The following is a 27281-nucleotide window of genomic DNA, read 5'->3' as shown; positions in this document are numbered from 1 at the left end:
TTAAACCACTGGTTGTCTAAGTGGTGTCCAAAAAACAATGTGGGCTTTATAAATAATTTCAAAATGTGCTTCAGAAAATCTGGTTTTGTTATGAGAAGCCATTTGAAAAGAGCAGCTCTCATTTCTAAAAATCTGGCCAAATTTATTACCCCCCCCCCCCCACAAAAGGTGACTATGCAGAGTAGGGACCAGGAAGCAGAGTTGCAGTCTCACACGCCTCTCTGCAGATTCTCTCCTCCTGTTATTCCCCCCAAAGCCCCATCCCTTTAGAGGCTGCGTCAGCTCTCAAAAGGACAAAAACAAACTAAAAACAGCAAAAAACGACTTAAACATTAAAAAAATCACAAAGAGTGAACAATACAGTGTCCACATCTGCAACAAGGAAAACAGTAAAATGTGGATTACTAATCAAAATCAGAATCAGAAATGGGTTTTATTGCCAAATGTAGGATCTCTCTCTTTCTATTCTTATGTTTTTATTTCTTTCCCCTCATGTGACTGCAATGCAGGATGATTTTTCCTTTTTGTATCATATTGTAAGACATTTTTACTGACGATTTTTAGCAAAATGTTCTGAGTCAACCTTAATTTCCTGCTTCTATGTTTAAAAGGAAGGTTAAGATTCATAGGTGTTTGGTATTAGTTATGTGACAATGTAATTTAAGGCTCAATTTATTTGAAATTTTGTACAGGTAAATACTTGTACAGAAGCTGAAATTGTTGTCAAATAATATAGTTCTTTAAACGTGTGAAGACTTGAGGTCATTCATACCAGCTTGCTGCTTTCTCTCTTATGCTATTGAAACTTCAGGAGCTGTAGTAATGTTTAAAAAATTAAGTTATATTTGTGTAAACCTGTTTATTCATAAAAGCTTGTTGCTTTTTTTCCAGGTAGTCTTAATTTAGTTTAAATTTTGTTTTAGTTTAAATCTTCAGTTGTGTAATAAATACAAATGTTATATGTAAGAGATGACAGGATCATCCATAAGCACTTTCATTTTTTTGCTGCTCAGGTCAGTTTTTTGTAAAATATTTGTAAATGCTTTAAATTTTTCTTCTAGTTATGTCATGGTCGGCTGTGTGGCAGGCAGGCAGGAGTACCCAAAATGCAGGACTCTTAGGAAACGAGGTTTCAACTGAAAATGCAGCTTTATTGCTGGAACAAAACTTCAACATAAAATAAAACTCACAAAAGCAAACAAAACTCTAAACTGAGATGCAGGGGGACTGGAAATCATGAACACACAGCAGGTGAGGGTGAACAGACATTAACGACGCGACACTGACATAAAGACACACTGGGCTTAAATACACTGAAGGAGTCATCAAGGAATTAGAGACAGAAGGGGGACACAGCTGGGAGAAATAAGACCTAACGAGACAGGGAGAGCAAAGCCGGAACACTGACATCAGACAGGAACAAGAACCTTCAAAGTAAAACAGGAAACAAAACACACTTTACTAAGACACGGACTAGATAGAGAGACAGACTTGACACTGACCAAAGTCTACTAAATAATAATCACAATAGTTTCACTAATAAATCAAATCATAAATCATAATCTAGAAAAACACCAAAGCATGAAAAACAGAAAGCTGGGTCAACATGACTGTAACAGGGCAGCCCTTAGTGGCTGGAAACACAGTGAGACAGACCAGGGCAAGTGTAGTGGAACAAAATATTTATTTGCTATACGGCTCTCCTTACAACAATTAACTTGTCGAGCTTCTTCACAGCACAAAAATAATCCACCCTCTAATGACAACTGGCAGCCTTAAATATGTTCAGCTGTCACAGACTTAACCATTATTCCAATCTCAGGTAAATTCTTAAATCCCAACCTTCCACCACAGTATACAATATATTAATTAGAATAAATAAATACATAAATACATTTTTACATTTACATATTAATAAATATTTCACACTTTAATGTTACACCAAACCCAATATTATAAAAACCCAGAAACCCAAGCACAAAGATTCACCACACTCTCTTTACCAATGGTCTCTCCCGGAACCTTTAAATGGTGTCTGGACCCCCAGGGAAACATTTGCCCAAACACCTTGAAGAGGACACAGGCAAGAAAGGTGAGTAATCATTAACTTACAAACACTTATTTGCACCACTTTTCTCCAGATTTCACACACACACATTTGCATTAGTTTTCCTTACTGGTAAACCTTAATCACAATCTCAATCACCATTCTTCTCTCCTGACAGACAACCACCACATTCCTTGACGAGGAGCAGCTGTGCAGGATCTGAAATAAGGCTACCAGCTGATTTTAAAATTCCCAATAAATAGTCAATAAATATTTAAACTTCTTGTGTGCAAATCCATGCTTAAAGTGCAATGCTCATAAATTGCTTGATAAGGTGCTTTTAATAAAGTGAAAGGTGTGCTCTAAAGTGCTATACATATAATATAAATAAATGCAGTAAGGGAGTCCTCTTCCTTACAATGACCCAGAACCGTGACAAGTTATTTCTGCAGGCTATCTTTAAAAATGTGTTAACAAGTTTATATGGATGTGATTTGGGGGTTGTTCATGGCAGCTTCCTGCTTTCACTGCTGTTGCAGTTTAATAAAGATGAATTGTTGGGCAGCACTCACAGTCTTTGCTTTTTTTGTCAATAATGATCAGTTAATATTTACATTGAAAAAATTAAGTAGGATTTTAAGCCATAGGTTCTTGTGCAGGAACATAATTGCAAAGTGTTTACATTACACAATATCATTGGTACCACAAGTTGGTGTTAAAATTTAAAATATATTGGCTTTATGCAATACATTGATATTATGGTAACATATAAATAGTATGTATATAACTTTTTAAATATAACCTGATGTAAATAAAATACCTTGATTTGACAAGCATTAATTACTTAATTAAATTAAGTCAGTCAAACTTATTCAAATTATGTGGGACCGATGCACACAATAAAATCAAGTAAACTGAAAACCTTTTTTTAGTGTGGTTTTCCATAAAGCGCACCACGTCTTCAGGGAGTGGCAATTCAGTTCAATTTAATCACAACAACATGCACCTCAAGTATTTAAGTATCAGCTTAATATCGTGTGTAGCCTACAAAACACAGTAACATATACTGTACTAGTTATTGAAACGAGGGGGAAATACTGATCACTGATCAAACAAACAACAGAGTCGACGAGAGAACTGCAAACATCCGTCCTGATATAGCTGAATACACTCTCATTAGCCTAGCACTTGGGCTCCCAGGTCTTGTTTTTGCATTTTAGGGAAATCAAAGTTATATGTTCATTGTGTGATCAACACAATCGTCTTTTAGTTGTGTTGATCTAATAGACTCTCAATATTGATTTCAATATCAATAAAACAAACAGAATAAAAGCAGACTGATCGTGCTTGACCATTATCAAGCATGATTACAAACTAGAAATCGTACTTAACATGATTCTGATGAAAAGCGAAAGAGAAACCCATTTGGTGGCGGGTGAATAATAAAAAGAGCTTCAGCTGTTGTTCAGAGTTAAGTACACAGGACTCGTTTTGACCTCTCCCGAAAAACACCCCACAAAAAACACAAACCATGGGTGAAGTCTACCAGGTCAAGGTTTTTGGGATTGAAGGCGAGATGAAGATAATTGACCTCTGCGACACGGAGGAGAAGATGATGAAAATGACCGTGCTACAGCTGAGGAAGAAAGTAGCTGAGAAGTTTCCCGACAGCACAGGTAGAGTAAACACGGGGGCGAAATGCAGAGTTCGGCTGTATCTTTGCAGTTGTGTGCACGCTGCTGAACACAACAACAGACTGTAGATAAAGTCATGTAAAATTGTACTTATACCACGCGTTTGAATAACGTTTATCTTTCGACTAAAATAACCAAACATTTTGATTTTGATTGTGACGCTGCGGTTGTACAGATGATCTACAGATGATCTTCGCAAACCAGCGGCTGGAGGGGGACACCGTCCGTCTGTCTTCATATGGAATTCTGCACCTGTCTGTTATCCAACTGGTGGTGCGGGTTCAAGGAGGACTGGCAGCCTGACGGAGCTGTATAAAGATCACAACCATCGTGGCAATGTGTGTTTACTGTTCATGAATAAAGTGTCTCTAAAACGGAATATATTTTACTCCGTACACAGACATGCTGATCTCAATAAAATCCAAATATATCCAATATACATCGTATCTGAGATATCCATTGACTTTTATTGCAATGTTAATTCCTTGATGACTAAAATGAAAAGTCGAAAAATGAATAATTTTTCACAGAAACAAAAACTACTTCGTCTGATGTCTCTGTACAGCAAATGTAATGAAAATGAATGATGAAGGTGGCTCTGACAAATCAATAACGTTTACGGTTTTATCAAAGATAAATGTGTCATGATTCGGCTGTGTGGCAGGCAGGAGAGGACCCAAACTCAAACTCACGGGGACACGGGGAATAAACTCAGAGAGCACAGCTTTATTGCTGGAAAGACAGATCACGAGTAATACAAAACTAAACTGGGAAAAACTAAATATAAAGCTCACCAAGAAACACCGGGAGACTGACACACAGCATGAGGGAGAACGCGACACAGAACTGAGGGAGACGCAGACATAAATACGCAGAGGGTTAACGAGGGAAGTGGGAGCACACGGGTGACACTGATAATCATAACAAGACACGGCAGGAGTGAACTCTACACTGACGGGAGACGGGCAAAGTAAAACAGGAAGTACACAGAGGTGAATGATGAAGGTGGCTCTGACAAATCAATAACGTTTACGGTTTTATCAAAGATAATATTGTTGACGCTTTATTTCTATGTTCTCTGCTGAAAACTTGCTCACTTCAGTGGCTCTTTGATTAAAATGCAGCAACAAGGCTCTCACTATGTTTTCAGCTATTCTTGATTTGAATATAAACTTTATGGAAGGAAACCGTCCAGGAGGTCACTGTAACAGGTGTCAAAATATATTTTACGTCGAAACTATGAAGACAAACAAGAAGGATCTACAGGTGTAAAGATAAGAGCAGGAGAGTTAAATATCCGGATATAAGAGCTACGTGACGGCAGAAAGCTGAAAACGCGTGCGTAGTGACAATTTCTTATGAATGCAGCCGTAGGTGTGGCGTCCAGCGAAAGAGAAAGTGAGTTGCTGCAAGGTTTGAAATAAGCAGAATTTCGGTTAAACAGCAGGAAGGTCTGTCAACGACACCGCCTGATTCTAAAAACTAGAGGTATATTAATTTTGTTTCTTTTTGTCTACCTTTAAATTTATAATCAGATCATGACTTATTAAAAAAAATCTTTTGTAGTTTAAAGTAGGCTGTATGTAATGGGGTGATATTTTTTAGCACATCAAAGGAGCCACAATGGATGGCGTTAACCGTTCTGGTAAGACGCACAGCTGTATCTGCAAAGCCAGCATTTGATCCAAAAAGATAAAACTACGTGTGATACTTATTATCACTCTCCAACAGACGAAAGATTCCATGGGTTAGTAAACCAAGGAGCAACATGTTACTTGAACAGTGTTCTGCAGGTGTTGTTCATGACCTTAGACTTCAGAGAAGCAGTGCAAAGGTCTGTTACAGAATTTTATATTTTAAAAAAAGGAAAAGAAAAGCTCTATGTTTTGTGTTTGTTATGTTTAATTTATTTATTTTTAAATAGATACTCTGCAAACGGTGACAATGAATATATTGATCCACTTCTTGGAGACCTATTTACCACCTTAGCGAGTTCTAAAGGAGACACATGTCGGATCATAAAAAAACTGAACATCAGAGGTGCAGTATCTGTTATCAAGTCTAAGGAAACTTGAGAATGTAAAATTACACTTCGTGAACAAAACATCTTATCGAGTTAGTGGTAACTTGATATGATGTTTTGTCATAGCCACTTTAAGAATTTAAATTTTATGTCTTTCTGCTTTGGACTGATCAAGAATGAGTTAAACCAAACCTGAAAACCCAGCTGTACAGGAACTACATACATTATGTTTTTCTTTCTCCTCACAATCTCAGTAAATGAACAATGTGATGCTGCTGAGTACTTGGAGAAGATTTTAAGACAGACGGGACCTGAGGCTTCACAGGTAATTTCATTATCCTGTAGATGTTGTTTTAAGATGATCCCTGTACATTTATATAACTTTATTTCGGGCTTATCAGATGTCTCTGTATTTTTTGAACATTTAGATATTTAAAGGAGAGCTTACTCATCAGAATAGATGTAAGCATTTAAAACACACCACACACACCAGAGACCCATTCTGGAGTCTGCCTCTTAAAATGGAGCAAGACAATCAAGACTATAGTGTGGTAAGGAACCCACTGTAAACTCTGAAATGTGATTTTATTTGTTATTGAGTTGTATAAATAGGCCACTTACATAGCAGATGCCAAGTTAAGCATTTTATTATAACGATTTTGATCTTTTAAAATATAAAATAGAACACAATGTGTTGAGCATTGTAATATGTTGCAGTAAAGGAAATGTCCCAGGGGCCTGTGCTGATTAGAAGTGTGTTCAAGTGACATAATTTTTTCTTCTTTTTCCAGGAGAAAGGAGTTATTGATTTTTTCAAAAAAGTAGACATTTGGGGAGTAAACCAGCTGTACTGTCATCAGTGTGGAAAAAATGCTGATGCTGAAATAGTGAGTTACTAAGAAATACATGATTTATGCCCAAAGGCATTGGATTTAAGGTGATATGCACACTGGTGGTAATGGCTGATAATGCCAGTTCAGTGGGTGTGTGTGGTTTTTTTTATTGTTCAAGTGGATAGATTGATGGATGGATGGAGTTAAAAAGTAACTCCTGCGGTGGAGGAAAAGCTCAGGAACAGGTTCAGGGAAATCTATATACAGACAGATGGGGGAATAATTAAAACCAAGAAAATCACTGGGAAAACACAAGAGATTGCTACGGCCAGGGTTACACTAATGTGTGTCAATACAACAGTCCAGCGATGAGAAACTCTGAACCACCATCTTAAACAGTGGCCAGCAGACTGCCAGATAATGAGCCTTGGGTGTAGGATTGTCAGCAGGTGGTAGACACTGAGACCATGCCAGGGAAAATTTGTCCTGGCCATCTATTTTTTTTAAATCTTTTTATATCTCTATTCCGATCTCTTGTGTTCTGTACAGAAAAATAGTGTTTGACAAAATCAATCAATCAATCAATCAATAAGTAAATAAAGGAATCTTAAACAAAACTTTGAATTACATTTGAACTGTATGTAAACATAGTCCCCTGTTCAGCTGCTCAGCAACTCAAGGTTTGACAGTCACCAATATTTAGTGTCATTTTGGGGCTTTATTTTGTTTTGTTTTCCACAGAAACAGTTTCCCTTTTTAAAACTGAATAATTTTGAAACATGTCGTATAAACATTATATTTTTATGTAGGTTCTGATAATTATTCATCTTTATTTTGGTGCATCTGCATTAATTAGGAAACGGAAATGAGCCATGATCCAGAAGTTCTGACTCTGCTGTTGAAGAGATATAAGTTTGACCACAGTTGCAGGCGCTATGTTAAAATAAATTGTAAAGTGAGGATTCCTGACATCCTACAAATAAAGGTATGTCACAAGACAGAATATTCAATTGATGTAATTTGCATTTTTTTAATTTCTCATTGTATTTTAAATGTTTTTGTATAATTTATGTTTTATTTGTTTTAGAGCTTTATTCATTGTGTTCATTTTTAACTGTTTTTCTGTTTAATGGGATATTCTGCCAGGCTGCATGCTTTAAAGACTCAAGATTGGCTCATTTATACAATTAGGTAGTCTTATAAAAGGCTAAAAGAGCTAATGTGCTGCTGGGGGACAGGCTGCCAAGGGTCAATCGGCACTTGTGGTGTAGAGCTGCAGGTGTAATGATTAAGAAGGCCTACATAGGACTGGGTAGAGAAGCAAACTCAGGGAGAGAACAGAAACAGGAACACAAAGTGGATGTCTGCAAGAGACAGTGCTGTAGTTTCCTGTCATTACCCTTCAACTTGCTTTACACTGTTCAGGGAAAGTGCTCCTGCACTGGGTGACACCACTGACTACAATGGTTACTGGGAGAGAGGCTTGAGGCTCACCCAGTAACCATCTTAGTAGCTAATGGACCAACCATGAAGGTGCTATTGGAGGGAAAACGCTGCAGTCATAGGACCAGGGCTGGACTGGTAATCTGATTATTGAGCATTTTGCCTGGACTTTTGAGCTGATGGGCTGGTTTGATTTACCACCACTGGTTGGTTTACCATCACCAGTTTGTCCGTCTGTATCTGAAAGTTACACAGGATCTTAGCTCGCACATTTTCAACCACCCTAGGGGGCATCTCCCGTTTTGACGTCGGGACTTCCATACCATATTCGGTACAGATGTTCTTATATAGTATGCAGGCCTCTGGATATGGCTTTCCATGTATGCCCTGCCTGTTAGCATCTTGGCGTCTTGTCTGGTATGGTAGATGCCAGCCTCTATGGATCTCGTGCTCAGAGCATGTTCCTGTGCTGTCATAATTAGTGTCTCTTTGCTGTCTTTCAGTTGAGCTTTGACCAGCCACACTGTTAGGATTTATGGATGTCAGCCACTTCCTCTATCTGCCGGTGGTACATATAATGCCTATCCTATTATTACTAAGTGTTATAAAGTCATATAAGATAGTATTAAGTGGACACAGCCCTGAAAAATAAAGGCATTATACTATGTGTCCTGAATCTACAGAATCTACAGAATGCTGTAGACTCTTGCTCATGCTTGCCTGGGAAAAAGTAGATAACAGGGGACCATCTCTAATGGAAAATTACTGAGACACTGTTGTTTAGACTAGAGTGGGACGCCCTGCAATTAAACTGTTATTGGCACACCACCATTTTGAGATCCGTGGCAATGTGTCATGAAGGACGCATCTCCCTTCTACGACTAATGTGAAAGAGAAAAAAAGCATTAAATGGCCTACTGAGCAGTGTTTTGTCTTCCATCGGATGCCTCTGAGGAATCAAAAGAACTCGGTGAAGGGTTCATATTTAACAGTTCCTGATGAAGGCTCTTAGGGTCCTGTTGATTTTATACAGTTCTAGGCATTGCAGGATCCAGGTGTGAGACATCAAGTCATGGACTTCTTGTAATCAATCCAAGCAGTGCACAGGTTGGTCAGTCTAGTCTTGCAGTCTAGGTTGAGAGATTGGTCTGCTAGTTGCTGGTTTTTTGCACCGCTCGTATTCTTACCAATTCCTTTCTGTGCTTCGCTCATGTATATGTATATAGTTTTGTCACTATTCATCATAGGCAAGTTTATTTGTATAGGCAAGTTTATTTGTATAGCACAATTCAACAACAAGGTGATTCAAAGTGCTTTACAGAGACATTAGAAACAAAAACAAATAAAAAGCATGATTTAAAATTTATTAAAACAAGCAAACAAACTAACTAATTAACAAACAAACAAACAAACAAAACAGTATATAAAATCAAAACAGATAAAATCAGAACAATAGATAAAATCAGTAGTTAAAATGTTAGCTTTGAAATTTAAGCTTAAAAGTGTGGTTTGGTGCTTTATTCAAATGCAGCTGAGAATAGGTGAGTCTTCAACCTAGATTTAAATAAACTGAGTGTTTCAGCTGATCTGAGGCTTTCTGGGAGTTTGTTCCGGATATAAGGAGGATAAAAGGTGAATGCAGCTTCTCCGTGTCTGGTTCTGACTCTGGGAACTGATAAAAGACCGATCCAGATGACCTGAGGGATCTGGAAGGTTCATACTGCGTCAGGAGGTCACTGATGTATTTTGGTCCTAAACCATTCAGAGCTTTATAGACCAGCATCAGAACTTTAAAGTCTATCCTCTGACGGACAGGCAGCGAGTGTAAAGACACTATGATGCCTGGCAGGACCTTCTATGTGGTACTGAGGCAGGTTATTGGCTGGTAGTTGGATGAGACCAGTCCAAATCTTCATCCCGGAGACCCTTTCTTGGATATCTGCGCCACTTTGATGGTTACCGGATCTTACTGGTTACTGTGATCTGCTCTTAGATCCACTAGCCACTCTGGCCTTGATGGTGCTGTTCCCATATTCTTCCCTTGCCACTGAGAGTACACCACGGCTGGTTCTGTGGAGAACAACTTGTTTATTCTCCTACCTTCTGTCTCTCTGGTGTACCTCTTCAAGCAGCTGGCAGAGGCTGTGAGTCTTTGCTTGGCAGTTTCCAAGGCCTCAGGTATAGACAGCTTGCTATACTTCTTAGGCACCTTCTTCATCGCACCTTTCTGCAGCTCTGATAGTTGGCTAACCTCCCTCTGTGTTACCTTAATCTTGGCCTATAATCTCCTTCTCCATGGAGGGTACTGCTCCTTGCCGCTGTTTAACTGATAGCCAAACATCTTACTGATCACTGCTGCCGTGGTGTAGATCAGCTGGTTATTCAGTAATGGTCGTGGTAGGTCTCATCCATACTGCTGCACTCACATCATCTAGTAGATCTTCTGAGGGTACTTCACGTAGTCTAGGTAATTGGTTAATCTGGGTGACTTCCGAGTCAGTATGGCTTTATATTTATCTATCTTGCTTATGTCTGAAGTACACTTGGTATTCAGTCTGTATCCAGTAAGGGTCCAAGGCTAGCCAATATTAATGACACACTAGTTGAAGCTGTCACCTGTGTTGTGATTTGGGGCAGGGGCGTTGTTACGTCCCTCTGCAGCCTCTAATCTGCTCAGTGTGTTCAGCTGGTGCTAATTGACCACACCTAGTCAGGTGTGGATAAAAGCATACCTGAGGCATGCGTCCAGGGAGCTCACTAGTCTTTGCCTTGGTGGTACCAGCCATTTGAGCCAACCTGCTATGCCATTTTAATATAAAACCTCTTCTCACCCATACTCTGGTATTCATCTCCTTTTTTATGTTGCAGCTTTTGAGCCAGGTTGTAACATAAGTGGGGGCTCGTCCGGGATATTTGGACATTTTAGTGGAGACTGAATGTCAGTTTGTTTTGCTTTTAAGTGGGTGAGTGGTGGTGTTCACTGTAATTGAGCAACGTCCCTTTAGTCAGTGTGTTTCAGCTGGGTGGCTGTGCTGCCCTTCCAGCGAAGCACTTGTTTGTTGTTTTGCTTTGTTGTTTTAATTTGTTGTGTTTGGTGGTTATCCTGGGTGGGGGTACGCTTCGGAGTTTGGTAGGAGACTATATCTCTGGTCTGCTGCCTGCTCTCGAGTTCGCGTTTAAAGTTGCCTCGAGCCTGGTACACCACTGAAGACTAGGGTAGGTAAAGTTAGGGTTTTGTTGTTTTTAGTGTTTTAGGCTGGGAGTTGCACATAGTAAATCAGTGGCACCAAACTTGGTAGGAGGTTTGAGACCATTCATGATTATGGTCTGTAGCTGAGGCAGGTAGGCTGTTTTTAAGTTGGTGTTGTGTGTACACCATGTGTGTGCATATGTCAGTGTTGATGGATGCTAATGAGATCCTTGTGAGGTGAGTGTTTTGTGCTGTGACCTTTAGTGTTGTGGGGAATATGGCTATTTTGTTAGATCACTTGTGAGTAGGGATGGGTACCGGTGTCCGGTGCCATGATGGCACCGGTTCTGACATAAACGGTAGTAACCAGACCGAAAAGCAGCGCACATTTCGGTGCTTTATTTCGGTGCTTTTTTTTCGTGAGCTGTGATACACTTTAGATTCTAGCCAATCATTTTACGTTTCCGAGGATAGTAGGCGGGGCCAGGTACGTACGTTCTTTTAGAGCAGAGCTACAGATTAAAAATGCCCAAGGAGAAGCGGTCAAAAGTCTGGCTGTACTTCACAGCAAAATATGCAAACTCAGCAGCCTGCAACAAGTGCTTTAAGCTGATACTGTGATACTGTCAAAGGAAGTAACACCTCAAATCCGATGAAACACCTGGCGATGCATAGCATTTTTTTTAAAGCCGAGAAATGCTCCGTATTTGATAGCTTGCTGCGAGACCTCACACCGAGCGCATCTACTGCGGGTGGGTTGCCTGTTATCGGACCCGGAGTTAGCAACATCCACCAAAAACACAAAGAGTAGAGTCCTGGCCCCTAGCCCTGCCAGTGTAGCAGAAATGATGACGGATGATGATGGCAGCAGCAGCCGTTCTTCTCTGCGTGAGTAGCTTAATGTTGTTCGTGTGTAATTTACATTGAGTAGGCTAACCACGTTATTACATTAATGCATGTAAGGTGAACTAGCAAACACCGTTGTAGTTACATGCAGCTGTCTTCTTGTTTGATGGCAGATACTCCCTTCACCCTGGCCAAAAAGGCTAAAATGACCAAAGAAAAAGTGGAAAACAGTTAAACATGAGAGGTTTTTGGACAAAGTTTGTGCTTTTTCCATTGTTTAAGCACTGCTTCCAGCCAAGAGTGATACCATATATGCCCCATAGCTGCAGAAAAGGCTAACATTGTTATCTTTTTTTTTTTTTTTTTTTTTTTGTCCCGTTTGGATCTATAGCCATCAGAATTGTTGTCTTAAGGCCAAGAAAGATGCCAAGCGGATTTATTTTATCAAGTGGATCATCGTGGCCTTGCCATATTGGTCCATTTGATTGACCTTTATTATAATTATGAGTTTATTTTATTTTCAGTTGTTACAAACGGGACAGACATGACTGTGGGATAGGACAGGGGGAAAGAATGAAAGAGAGGGAGAGAAAGAAAACCAAAGGGGAGAAGAGACAGTGAGAAGGGGGGGAAGAGAGAAAAAACAAACAAACAAAAAAAAACAAAACACCTGGATCACCTGTATGGAGAGAAAAAAAAACAGAAGAGAGAGCAAACAACAAAGAGCAACATAATAAGAAAAAAAAAAGCACCATCACAATAAACTAGCTAGCAATAGATATCAATAGTTATTAAATAATAAACGATATTGTGCAGCACGCAAGATAGACAGCGCACAATGTGCTTTGAGGCAGCAGCCAAGAAAGCTGTAGTCCACGTCTGTGAATACCCATGCGTACACCTGTGTGCATACCTGTGTGGATCAGCATGCTTGCATTCCAAAGGTTTCTCCATGTAATGATCTGCTAGGGAGTGTGGGGAGCCACAGCCCTGTCCTCTATGGTATGAAGCAGGTATGGAGGAGATCAAAACTCCAGACATCCAGAGGCCCCCAGAGCACAAGAGACCAAGGAAGATCCACAGAGGGGCAGCCGCGCCACTGTTCTAGTAAGAGCTGAGGAGAGTCCCAGATGAGGGCTCATTCAGCAGCCGCGGAGCAGAAGCCAGGGGGAGCTGCAGTGACCTGCCCGTGAGCTCCGCCGGCAGCCAGCTGTGCCTGAGTGACCGAGCCCCAGGCCGAGAGGCCGGGGGCACCCCACCTCCGAAATGGCCCGAGCGAGCCCCAATAAGCGGCCGCCAAGGAGTGAGCCGGTGTGTACCCGGACGCCCACCCCCAGACACAAAGAACCACCAACGCACCGACACCTGAGGGAGTCCGCCACCGGCAGGGGAAGTGGTGGTGGGTGGAGATAGGCCCTCCAAGGTTTGGAGGCCTGAGATGTCCCCAGAGAGGTGGCGTCTGATACCCAACCTGACATATAGACACAGACATACAGGCACACACAGACACAAACATTCATTCCCACCCTCATGCTCTCATATGCACTTACACCACACTCAACCGACGTGGAGACAGACATAAAGAGACGCTGTATACACGATCACACTCCCCAAGCGTACTCTACCAACCGGGTCTAGGTACCCTTGCCCCTGGAGGGGGGAACTGCACCCAGACCCAGGTGGTGTTACCCTTTTCCCTGCGGTGGGGAGAGGCAGACCGCCCCGACTCCGCAGCAGCAGGGAGGCCCCACACCCCAGACCGCAGTCGGACGGCCAACTCCTCCTAGCCCCCCCGCTCCAGCAGGCCGCAGAGAATGGGGGTGAGAGAAGACTCCAAACCTCCCTCCACCCGCTCATTGTAGTGTTGATGTATGTGTGTTCTAAGGTGCAATTAAAACCCAGGAGGGCATGGAGCTACCTGCCAGAGAGCAGCAGGTAAGCGCATAGTCCCTCCTGCTAGCCCTCAATGTCTACGTGTATTTAAAATTGAGAGGTGGGCAACGATGCCAGGGGTGAGGTGTACACCTTGATGGTAACTTGGACTCCGTGTATCGTGCCCACCCCCAAGAACCTATATGTATGTGTAATGAGGGTGTGAGTAATGTGAATGTCTAAGTTGTGGGATAAAATTGAGGCAGAGGCAGCCAGAAGGGGACAGGGGGGGGGGGGGGTAGCCTCCTCTGCACCCTGGTGACATACCCCTACTCCAAGGCCCTGCATGTGTGGGTGGTTGTGGTGGAGCGGGAAGAGGGAGGCAGCTGGAGATGGGGAGGGAAGGAAGGGAGGGGCAGGTGACCCCTCCCTGGGGCCAGCTCCCCCGCTGACCCCCATTTTCCTCGATTTCCTGCAACATTCTGTGGAATACTGGTGCCAGAATTGTCCATAATTCTTTGTAGAATTCTGCAGGGAAGCCGTCTGGACCTGGAGCCTTATTATTGGGCATACTTATCAGGGCTTCCTGGAATTCACTTGGTGTCAGTGGCGAATCCAGTTCCATTGCTTGACTGTCTAGTAATTTTGGGAGAGTTACGTTGTCAAGAAACAGATCAATTTCATTTTTAGATGGGTTTATTTGTGGTGAGTATAAAGTTTCATAGAAATCCCTAAAAATGTTGTTTATTCTTCCAGGGTCATATATTGTGTTCCCCGATAAATCTTTAGCAGCACATATAGTTGTTTTTTCTTTATTTATTTTTAACTGGTTAGCTAGAAATCGACCTGATTTGTTATTGTGTTCAAAGTTCTGCAAGCGAAGTCTTTGTATGAGGAATTGTGTTTTTTTATTAATAGTTTCATTTAATTCTAGTTTTGTTTTGCATATTTTGTTCAATGTTTCCTGATCTTGGTCGCGCGCGTAGGCTTCTTCTAATGATTTGATGGTTTTTTCTAATTCCTGAATATTTTTGTTTTCTTCTTTCTTTTTGTGTGATGAGAAAGAAATTATTTTACCTCTCATCACAGCTTTCCCTGCTTCCCATAGAACAGAAGCAGATATTCCGGGAGTGTCATTAAGGTCTAAATATGAAGTCCATTCCTTTTTAAAATATTTAATAAAGTCTTCATCTTTAAGCAGTGATGTATTAAATCTCCAGTTTTTACTTGGCGTAGTATTATTCTTGTGCATTAGTTTTAAAGATACAGGAGCATGATCGCTGACAGCTATAGGATGAATCTCAGTGTCTGAAATGTCGCTCAGCAGTGAGTTGCTGACCAAAAAATAATCCAGACGAGAGTAAGAGTGATGAACATGCGAGAAAAAAGTATATTCCTTACTGTTGGGGTGAAGGGAGCGCCATGCATCGCGAAGGCCAAAGTCGCTCATATACTGTTTGATTATATTTGTGGATTGCCAATTGCGCTGAGTTCCTGTTGTGTTGAGCCTATCCATTTCTTCATTTAGTCCAAGGTTGAGGTCACCGCCAAGAATGAGTGTGCAATCGAGGTGTTCAGAGAGTGCACTAAAAAATCCGTGGAAGAATGAGGGTTCATCAACATTTGGACCATATATACTTACAATACATAGTTTTTTGTTCAATATTGATAGTTTAATAATTAGAAATCTACCCTCTGGATCTATAACTGTATCGAGTACAGTAAAATTAACATTTTTATGTATTAAAATTGCTACTCCCCGTTGTCTAGAATTATAACAGGCTGCAAACACGTTAGGAAACTCAGGTGTTTTAAGTTCGTTTAAACCTGTGACAGGTCTGTGAGTTTCTTATAATAAAACAACATCTGCCTGTAGTTTTGTAAGCTGGTTAAATATCTTTAACCTCTTTCCTCTGGTGCCAGCTCCATTTACATTCCATGTGACAAACCTCAGCATGCCCATAATTGTGTGTGTATGTCTAATGATGTATGCTGGGTGTTTCGTTTAGACAGGTGAAGAGAATGTGGAAACATCCCTTGTTTGTAAATGGAAAGAGAGAGAGAGAGAGAGAAAAAAAAGCGTGGTGAGAGGCTCCATAAGTCTGACTATGTGTGAATATTCACTAATATGAACAAGCGTGGCTTGCTTATGTGTCCTGCAAGTCTGTGCGTGCTGTGAGGCTGTTGTGAATGTGCTGCCGTTGAGCGGATGTGTTTGCGTGATCGTGGTGTGAAAATATGGAGAAATAGAGGGTGTTGTTTGTAGGTGAGTGGGGAAGTAGGTGATCACAGCAGTGAAAGACAAGAGAAAGAAAGAAACCACATGAACTGTGAGCAACAACAAAAAAAAGAAACGAAACGGAAACATTCCAATTAAAGTAATGACGGAGGGTGACGGTGTTATATCTGCTATGACATCATACTGATATTACTAGGTTAAACCCATGTTAAAGGCGAAAGTGTGAATGAATAAGAAAAGAGTGTAGCGGGTTCTTATCTGGAGTGCAGTCAGTATAACCACGGTGTGGTGCCGGGGTCACGGTACAGCTGTCCGTCCACGTAGAGCCGGTCCACGGCGATGACAGCACGGGAGCCTTTCTGGATGAAGCTACGTCGAATTGGGAACAGGACCTTGCGTCGTTCCAGGATCTCTTTGGGGAACTGGTCGTTCACGCTGAAGCCCGTTCCTTTCAGCTCTCTGCCGCGACTCTTCACCTGTTCCTTCTGTTTGAATTGACCGAATTTGGCCACAATAGGCCGTGGTCTCCCGGTCCGCGACCGCACGCCCCCCAAGCGATGTACTCTATCGAAGTCGATGTTCTTTACGGTGTCCTCCGGCAGCTTCAGGTGGATTTTGATGAAGCTTTTCACCGTTGCCTCCGCGTCCTCTCCGGCGGATTCTGGAATACCAGAAAACACAAGATTATCTCTCATGCTACGGGCTTGTAGATCGATAACGGACTTTTATTTTTTTATTTTCAATGTTTAGCTGCGTCACGTTATCGGTGAGAGATTTGACCGACTCCCGTAGCGTGGTATTTTCAGCGGCAAGCGTTTCCACCTGCTGCTGGCTGAATTCCAGGGATTCTCTCAGAGATTTAAATTCCCGGTGTAAAATCTCCACCAGGGCCAGCCTCGCATCGAAACTGGACAATCGCTTGTCGATTGACTCCAGGATGTCTGCGATGTCTTTGCCGGCAGGCGATGTTGTACCAGGGGAGTCTGCCGGGCGACATCTCTTCGATGACGGCGTCTCAATTTTGGTCGGGGAGGATGTACTCTGGGCCTTCTTCATTACTAAATCTTGAAAACAGCGGTCGATGTAATCTTGGAGAGCGTCTAAACTCTCCCCGTTGTCCTCCAGGGTGTTAGAGATGATAGAACAGATGTTGTTAGTTATATGACAATCGATTAGTATATTTGGTAATACTGAAGCTTGAAAAACCTTTGTTAAACTCTATGCTACCATTTGCTTTTTTTTCTCCGCCAAAATCTCCGGCTTCTGACGTCACCTACAACATGGGTCGCTTACCTTACTCGTCACTCGTCACATACCTTACTCCTCGTCCTCCCCATTGTTATCTTTTTACAAAAAAACAGCTGAACATGAGAGGTTTTTGGACCAATTTTGTGTTCTCCATTCTTTAAGCACCGGTTTGAGCACCGTTTAAGCACCGGCACCGTTTCAAAAGTACCGGTTTGGCACCGGTATCGGATAAAACCTAAACAATACCCATCCCTACTTGTGAGTGTTGTTGGCCAGGTGATGGCAATAACACTGTGGGGTGCTGAGCCACCCTTGATGTGATCATTGTGTGGCCATAGCTCTCCATTTTGTAGTTGGTCACTAGTGTGCTTGATTTACTAAACTTTTTGGATTAAAGTAACTTGTTGTGGTATAGGGCCACTTGTATGTGACTGTGTGGTGGAGACAACAGATCACTTAGTTGTGATTATTTGTTGCTACTTTTGATTTTGTGTTGTAGCAGATCAGGTAATCATTTTGGGGTTGTGACTGTTGTGCTCCTTTGTGTTGGTCACATGTTACTTTTTGTGTGTGTTCAGTGTGGCAACTTAAAATCCTCATGCCCATCCATGCTTAGAGATGCCAACTATAATGTGAACACTGTGCTTCTGTTAGCTTTAACTTTTATTCCAGGTTTGTGGGTCAAGGACGGGAAGGCTTCTGAGGGGCTTTTAATAAATTTAGGGGTCCTAGAGGAACCCTTTTAAGGGAGGAGGTGTTACATCCCTCTGCAGCCTCTAATCTGCTCAGTGTGTTCAGCTGGTGCTAATTGACCACACCTAGTCAGGTGTGGATAAAAGCATACCTGAGGCATGCATCCAGGGAGCTCTTGGTGGTACCAGCCATTTGAGCCAACCTGCTATGCCATTTTAAGATAAAACCTCTTCTCAACCATACTCTGGTATTCATCTCCTTTTTTATGTTGCGGCTTTTGAGCCAGGTTGTAACAGGCATATAGATATGGGATGAGTTTTAGGGCACAGAATTATTAATAAATCGTTGTCCAACAATAGGGTAGCATGGTGACGCAGTGATTATCACTTTTGTCTTACAGCAAGAATGTCCTGAATTTGATTCTATCACCTGGCCAGATTTTTTCTGTGTGGAGTTTCCATGTTCTCTCCGTGTTTGCATGGGTTCTCTCCAGTTGGTTAGGTTAATTGGTCATTCTAAATTGCCCATAGTAAATAAGAGTGCAAATGTGTTTGCGACAGACTGGCGACCTGTCCAGTGTGTACCCTGCCTCTCATTCTATGGTAGCTGGGATAGGCTCCAAAGGATAAGAAGAACAGAATGGATGGATGTTCAACAACAGGATGTCACCAAGGTGAAGGAAGGCCATGGTTGGCTGCTATGCAGAAGTGCTGGAGACACATGACCATGGCAGTCCTTAGCTAAGAGATGTTAACGGTGACTCAATAGTAGCTATGCTAGATTGATAATAAATATGGATTTTAATATGGTTTAATATGATCTGGTTATTAGAATATCAGTGGTGTGAAAAAGTGTTTTCCCATTTCCTTATTTTCTTTCTCTTTTTTTTGTATGTTTGTCACATGTAGTCAGATCAAACTAATTTAAATATTAGACAAAGACAACACAAGAAAAGACAAAATGCAGATTTTAAATGAAATCAAATCAAATCAAAATTTATTTCTTTAGCACATAATAATACAACAAAGTTGACCAAAGTGCTTCAGAGTGGGTCAGAGCAATAGCATAGGACAATTAAAATAAAACAGTTAAAAGGAGGACAAGAAACAATATGGGTAAACAGCATAATTAGCCACGAAATAACCAACTATTTTGAATCAAAAGCCTGACTAAAATAGTAAGTTTTAGGATGCAATTTAAAAGACTGATTTGAAGGTGTATATTTTTAGGGGGGGGTGGATCCAAACCTACGTGGCCCTGTGTGAAAAAGGGATTACGCCTAAATTTAAAAACTGGTTGGGCCACCGTTAACAGCAATAAATGCAATCAAGTCTTTGCAATAACTCGCAATCAATCTTTGCAGAAATGTTGTAACTCAGTCACACTGGAGAGTTTTCTGCCTTTTTAAGGTCATGCCACCGCATCTCAACTGGATTCAGGTCAAGACTTTGATTTGGCCATTCCAAAGTCTTCATTTTGATTTTTATTAAGCTATTCAGGGGTGGACTGGCTGGTGCGTTTTGGATCATTGTCCTTCTGAAGAGCCTTAGTACACTTCAACTTAAGGTCACTAACTGATGGCTGGACATTCCTTCTCAAGATGTTTTGGTAACAGCTTAATTCATGGTTCTATTTACCACAGCAAGTCTTTCAGGTCCTGAGGCAGCAAAACAGCCCCACACTACCACCATTATATGTTACTGTTGGTATAATGTTCTTTTCTGAAATGGTGTGTTACTTTTACATCAGATATAATGAGCCATATACCTTCCAAAAAGTTCAAATTTTGTTTTGTTAGTTCACAGAGTATTTTCCCAAAAGTCTTTGGGATTATCAAGATGTTATCTGGGAAAGCTGAGATGAGCCTTTATGTTCTTTTTGCTCAGCAGTAGTTTTGTCTTGGAATTCTACCATGCAGGCCGTTTTTGCCCAGTCTCTTTTTTTATGGTGGAGTCATGAATACTAACCTTAAGTATGGCCATGTTGTTTTGCGGCCTTTTGTGACCTCTTGGATCCCACAGTTTTAGAAATGGCTTTATAGCAACCTTTTCCTTTTACTCAATTACTCAAATAATTTTCTCTTATTTGTGTTATCCTTGTCTAATATTTTTTTATTCTTTAATAATTTCTTCGACGAGCTGAAACATTTAAGCGTGACAAGTGTTTTTTTGACGTGCAAAAAATAGGAAATCAAGAAGAGGGCAATCATTTCACACAACTTTAGATTGCCTTTGTCAATGCAAGTTATGGCCCAAGAGGGTTGGCGAGGGACTGCTATACAAAACCTTGCTTTGCTCATGGGCTGGTTAGACAGAAAATGTAAAATCTGCCACCCATGGTATAAAGGTTTTTTTTTATACTTTAAGTCTCTGGCCTTGCCTCATACACTAGGTGAAGTCTAGAAGCAGGTGGAACAGATTAAACTTTGTTTAGGTTGGGACCAAGAACTCCATATTGTGTTAGGACAGGGTGGCCTGGGGCCCGTTCTTCGTACCTCGCTAAGTAGGTTAGCCGGATTAGATTGTTGACGATTTCGCGTGATCCTGGATCAGTCGGTTCCCCGAAGCTCATCCGGGACTTGCTGTCATAGCAACAGAGCCGTAAGCGTAAACCTGCTCGGGAGCAGGTTTACTTTATGTAAACAGGATTAGATCGCGGCCACGCAGGTATGTCCGCTTCATTTATACGAAAGCAACAGCGATAAATAAATAACATCAATGTAACTGAAGATAATGCAGCACCTGATCCTTTTATTGATGTCACACAGATACATACAGGTCATTCCCTAAAAAAGGGAAATGTACTATTAACATTCTATTACATGTATGTGATTATTACAGATGTAATTCATATTTCAGAGTAGTAATTGTAAATTACTTCGTGTAATCAAGATGAGAGACCACGGCTATAAAAGCGAAGGTGGATTTGGGAAGCCTGTCGCAGCCATGTCCTGTCCGTATACGCGAGCCACCCATTGCGGAAGGTGCAAGATTGATAAGGAGAGTCCTCAGAATTCAGCGTATATTGCGGGATAGACAGGATCCTTTAGCTCAGCGCGACAGTGTGCTCATTGAGAGATATCGATATTCCCGTGAGGGTATTATTTACTTAACCAACTTGTTGACGAGGGGGTGCAGGACCACCACCTGTCTTTTTTTCCTCTGCCCTTTTCTTGGTTGCTGTTATGGACAAACTAACAGAGTATTACAGGCCAGTATTGCCAAGAGACGAAAAGCAATCTAAGAGATAAATATTACCATTCTGTAGAATACTCCTGTATTCCACTTTTACTTGTTCCCATGTTCTTGTGGGTCCTGTTGTGGCTCTAATGTGAAAGGGGATATAATATAACATATTATAATATAATATAATGCCATATGATATTGGACAATATAGTGTCATATGATAGATCTACCCTACCGCCTACTGGTGTTGGCCAGAGGGGCCGATGGCGCGATATGGCAGCCTGGCTACAACCGTAGCTGCCTCCACCAGTGTGTGAATGTGGGAGTGAATGAATAGTGGTATCGTAAAGCGCTTTGGGTGCCTTGGAAAGCGCTATATGAACCCAATCCATTATTATTAGTATTATTATTAAATTACCTACGAGTTTGATTTGTCAGCAACTTTCTGCCAGCCCTCTCTCCTTGCTTCTGCAGCCTTTGCAGTTTTCTCTTGCGTTTTAATTAAACTCTGAAACTCCTGAAATCCCTCACTCAGGAGTTCTTGCTCTGCTGCCGAAAAATACCGAGCCGAGCGCGCTCCTTCGACATTTTCGCCGACCAATCAGAGGGTTGCCGATCAATGTTTCTACTATCGATGCGTAGCCCCTTTTACGACACCCAGTGATGTCACATTACTGCGTCCAGCTGTAGTAATCGTCAACAGCAGGTGTGTTCGGGGAACCGGATTAGCGAGCTCACGGTTAGCGCGATGATTTGATCTTGGATGTGTCATTTGATCTTGGATGTAGTAAGCGACGTACGAAGAACGGGCCCCTGGAGTCAGGGCTACTAATCATCGGATGCTCCACTGTGAACATTAGTGGCAGCAACATCTAGCCTCCAACTGGTTAGATTGATGGATATTAATGGACTGAATATTTATTGTTTCACCACAACCCAAAAGGTTGATTCCATTCAAATGTACTATATATACAGTTAGGGAAACTTGCAGTCTGCTGAAACTGAAGAAGTCACTTGGATGAGTGACATTTTCTCCCACTGAAAATGATACGTCCAGATAAACAGAATAAACTTTTTGCAATTTATTAAGGCTTTCACCACAACATTTTATTTCCTCATTCATGATACTGATTTTTTGTTTTCTATTTTCAACTGCAGAATCAGATCTATGAGCTGTATGCATTTCTGGAGCACTCTGGTGAGCTGATATCTGGACATTACACAGTAACAATCAAATCTCAGGATGAGGACAAATGGTTCATTTTCAATGATAACAATGTAAAACCGGTAAGTCTGATCGCTTTGCTTTAGTGTTGCTGTTCCCAAAGCATTAAAACATTAACACAAATTTATGTACTTCTGTGCTTGATGGAAAAACTATATAGCCTGTAACTGATCAAATTTCTGTTCTTTTCATTAACACCTTCAGTTCAGACCACACCAGCTGGACAATGTTAAGATGTACGTTTTTATCTGTAGTTTCTTTCCCACCAAAGACTTTCTAAATAACTGACCTTGGTAAATGACCTTACCTTCTTTTCCCATTGCTCTCCCTAGATCTAGCGGTGCTTATCTTCTGTTCTACAGGAAAAAGAAATGTAAGATTGAAAACATTATAAGAAACTGACTGATGTACTGTCAGAATGACAGTTTAAAGTGATTTCATGACTGTTTTGATTTAAATTTCCAGTGGAGAATTCCAGTGCTGCAGAAGCTTTACACAACACCAACGTGGTATCCACTGCTGAAGCTCCAACCACTGAAAAACATCCACAACCTTTGATGCCAGGGTCAGATGTTGATCACCCTCCTAAGGGCGAACAGAATAATAATGAGAAGAACAAAAAAAGAGCTAGAATCAGAATCAGAATTGTGTTTATTGGCCAAGTATATGTGCAGACACATACAAGGAATTTGGTTCCGGTAGATGGTGGCTCTCAAGCACAGCAATGTAAAACACACACACACACACACGCACACGCACGCGTGTCTATATATACACATTATACATACATACACATACATACACAAAGCTGTGTAAACCGACTATAAATAACTAATCTAAACTTATATACATAAAATACAGAAATGAAATGAGGTGGAATGAATACTACACAATGTACATAAGGTGCAGCTGCAGTCTGGCAGTGGGAGCAGTGTGACAGGTCAACTGTTTAGAAGGGAGATGGCGAGGGGGAAGAAACTGTTCCTATGTCAGGTGGTCCTGGTCTGCAGGCTTCTGTACCGTCTGCCAGAGGGCAGCAGATCAAAAAGTCTGTGTCCAGGGTGTGAGGGGTCTGTGATGATTTTCCCTGCCCGTTTCCTGGTTCTTGAGAGGTACAGATCCTGGATGGACGGCAGGAGGGCGCCGATGATCCTTTCTGTTGCCCATACAGTCCGCTGCAGTCTGTTCCTGTCCTGTTTAGTGGCTGCACCATACCAGACTGTGATGGAGGAGCACAGGACAGACTCAATGACCGCAGTGTAGAACTGGATCAGCAGCTCCTGTGGGAGACTGTACTTCCCCAGTAGTCTCAGGAAGTACATCCTCTGCTGGGTCTTTTTGAGGATGGAGTTGATGTTGGTCTCCCACTTCAGGTCCTGGGAGATGATGGTACCCAGGAACTTGAAGGTCTTCACAGTCGACACAGGTCTGTCTGATATGGTGATGGGGAGCAGAGTTGAGGGATGTCTCCTGAAGTCCACTGTCATCTCTACAGTTTTAAGAGTGTTCAGCTCCAGATTGTGCTGACTGCACCAGATTACCAGCCGCTCAACTTCCTGCCGGTATGCAGGCTCATCACCATCCTGAATGAGGCCAATGACAGTGGTGTCATCTGCAAACTTTAGGAGTTTAACAGCTGAGTTCTTGGAGGTGCAGTCGTTGGTGTAGAGGGAGAACAGTAGTGGTGAGAGGACACATCCTTGAGGGGCACCAATACTGAGGGACCGAGTTTCAGAGCTGATCTTCCCCAGCCTCACTTGTTGCTTTCTGTCAGGAAGCTGGTGATCCACTGACAGGTAGCTGGTGACACGCTGAGCTGGGAGAGTTTGGAGGAGAGAAGTTCAGGCACAATGGTGTTAAAAGCCGAACTAAAGTCCACAAACAGGACCCTGGCATAAGTTCCCGGGCAGTCGACGTGTTGCAGGATGTAATGCAGCCCCATGTTTACTGCATCATCCACCGATCTGTTTACCAGGTAGGCAAAATGCAGAGGGTCCAGCTGGTGGCCTGTAATGTCTTTCAGATGGGCTAACACCAGTCGTTCGAAGGATTTCATGACCACAGACGTCAAGGCAACAGGTCTGTAGTCATTCAGTCCTGTGATGGTGGGTTTCTTGGGAACAGGGATGATGGTTGAGCGTTTGAAGCAGGGGGGAACTTCACACAGCTCCAGGGATCTGTTGAAGATGTGAGTAAAGATGGGAGCCAGCTGTTCAGCACAGGTTTTGAGGCAGGAGGGTGAGACACCGTCTGGTCCGGGGGCTTTCCTGGGCTTCTGTTTCTGGAATAGTTGGCTCACATCCTCAGTGAGTATTCTGAGTTTCAGGGAGGAGGAAAGGGGGGTGAGAGGTGTGGTGGAGGTCGTTGAGTCTGGATTGGAGAGGGTGGTGGTGGTCGTTGAGTCTTGATTGGGGAGGGTGGTGGTGGTTGTTGGGTCTGGATTGGGGAGGGTGGGGGTGGTCGTTGAGACTGGATTGGGGAGGGGGAGGGTGAAGGGGGGAAAGGTGGAAGGTGTGTTGGGGGTCAATGTCTGAAGCAATGTCTCTGGGGAGGGGAGGGTGAGGCGTGGGAGTCTGTCCGTCTCAAACCTGCAGTAGAAAGTGTTTAACTCGTTGGCCAGGTCTTTGTTTGCTTCAATAGTGGGTGGGGGGGGCGTCTGTAGCTGGTGATTTCCTGCAGGTCCCTCCACACTGACGCTGGGTCGTTGGCTGAAAGCTGTTCTTCCAGCTTCTGAGAGTAGATCCTTTTAGCTGCTTTGATCTCCTTGGTCAGTGTGTTCCTAGCTTGCTTGTACAGGGCCCTGTCACCACTTCTGTAAGCGTCCTCCTTGGCCTTACGAAGATGTTGGAGTTTAGAATTGAACCATGGTTTATTGTTGTTGTATGTGCAAAAGGTCTTTGTTGGTACACACACGTCTTCACAAAAACTGATGTATGATGTCACAGTGTCCGTGAGCTCATCTAGGTTGTCAGATGCAGCTTCAAAAACAGTCCAATCAGTGGAGTCAAAACAGTCCTGCAGTTCCTGCTTTGCTGCATTAGTCCACTTCTTCACAGTTTTGACTACAGGCTTCGCACGTTTGAGTTTTTGCCTATAAACTGGAATAAGATGGACCATGCAGTGATCAGAATGTCCCAAAGCTGCCCGGGGCACAGAGCGATAGGCATCTTTTAGAGTGGTGTAACAGTGATCCAGTATGATGTTGTCCCTGGTGGGGCAGACTATATGCTGTCTGTATTTAGGGAGTCCGTGGTTTAGGTTTGCTCTGTTAAAATCCCCAAGAATAATTGTAAAGGAGTCCAGGAATTTCCTCTCCAGGGTAGTAATTTGGTCAGCCAGCTCGCACAGTGCGTTGTTCGCATTGGCCTGTGGAGGGATGTAAACTCCAACCAGCATGAAGGAAGAAAACTCCCGCTGTGAATAAAACGGTTTACAATTGATGAAAAAACTTTCCAAGTGTGGGCTGCAGTGTTTCTGTAACACTGTGACATCAGTACACCAACCTTCATTAATGTAGAAGCAGACTCCACAATGGAATGAATGGACACAATGGAAGTAACTGGGAATGAGTGTAATAAACAGGTAAAAATGAGTGATATACAGCCACACAGAGTTGTGAAATACACAGACAATAACAATTTTTACCTACTCGGCCACACACCCACTCTGGTAATTGGCGATTTTGCTCTGAGACATGTGAAGCTAGAGACACCAGCAACCAGAGTCATTTGTCTTCCAAGGGCCAGAGCAGGTGACATTGAGGGAAATTTAAAACTGCTTGCTGAGGGTAAACGTAAATTCAGTAAAATTATAATTCACGTTGGCAGTAATGACACCCCATTAAAGCAATCAGAGGTCACTAAAGTTAATATAGAATCAGTCTGTAACTTTGCCAAAACAATGTCAGACTATGTAGTTTTCTCTGGTCCTCTCCCTTGCTGGACTACGAATGAAAAATTTAACCGCGTGCGTTCCTTAAGATAAGATAAGATAAGATAAGATAAGATAAGATAAGATAACCTTTATTAGTCCCACACGTGGGAAATTTGTTTTGTCACAGCAGGAAGTGGACAGTGCAAAAGTTATGACGCAAAAATTAGAATACAATAAGAATAAATACAGTACACAGCTGTACAGAATAGAATAAAATAATATACTATATACAGTAGAATAAAATAGAATAAAAATATACAATAAGATAAAAATAGAATACGAATGCTATATACAACTGAGTAAAAATACAACGATGCCAGAAAAGATTATTGCACTTAGTGTTATTGCACATGTGTGGATGTGTGTGTTTGTTCAGTTAAAGTCTTTGTTGTGGAGTCTGACAGCAGTGGGGAGGAAAGACCTGCGAAATCTCTCCGTCCCACACCGTGGGTGCCGCAGTCTCCCACTGAAGGAGCTGCTCAGTGCTGTCACAGTCTGCTGCATGGGGTGGGAGACGTTGTCCAACAGGGATGACAGCTTCTCCTGTCACTCACCACCTCCACTGGGTCCAGAGGGCATCCTAGAACAGAGCTGGCCCTTCGGATCACCCTGTTCAGTCTCTTCCTGTCCCCAGCAGAGATGCTGCCGCCCCAGCAGACCACACCATAAAAGATAGCAGAAGCCACCACAGAGTCATAGAAGGTCTTCAGGAGTGGGCCCTCCACCCCAAACGACCTGAGTCTCCGCAGCAGGTACAGCCTGCTCTGCCCTTTCCTGTAGAGGGCGTCTGAGTTATGAGTCCAGTCCAGT

At 42.2% G+C, this 27281-nt stretch overlaps 1 protein-coding gene across 2 annotated transcripts in view; it reads right to left on the bottom strand.

Moving 5' to 3' along the window:
• Nucleotides 1-12455: 12455 nt before the first annotated feature.
• LOC308404497 (uncharacterized protein) overlaps nucleotides 12456-27281 on the bottom strand; it is a 25002-nt gene continuing 10176 nt past the window's right edge. Inside the window, exons 2-3 of one of the 2 annotated variants that reach the window (XM_080894569.1) lie at nucleotides 22846-22894; nucleotides 12456-16848 (exon numbers count right to left, since the gene is read on the bottom strand). In XM_080894569.1, coding sequence (XP_080750695.1) covers nucleotides 16457-16848; nucleotides 22846-22858 — 405 coding nt within the window. In that variant the 5' untranslated portion in view covers nucleotides 22859-22894 and the 3' untranslated portion in view covers nucleotides 12456-16456. The remainder of the gene's footprint in view (nucleotides 16849-22845; nucleotides 22895-27281) is intronic. The other variant, XR_013973137.1, reaches the window with a different exon arrangement.

Source organism: Rhamphochromis sp. 'chilingali', assembly GCF_963969265.1.
Source record: "Rhamphochromis sp. 'chilingali' genome assembly, chromosome: 1".
Lineage (NCBI taxonomy): Eukaryota > Metazoa > Chordata > Actinopteri > Cichliformes > Cichlidae > Rhamphochromis > Rhamphochromis sp. 'chilingali'.
Note: the sequence above shows the minus strand (reverse complement) of the source record. Positions and strands in the feature narration are given on the sequence as shown.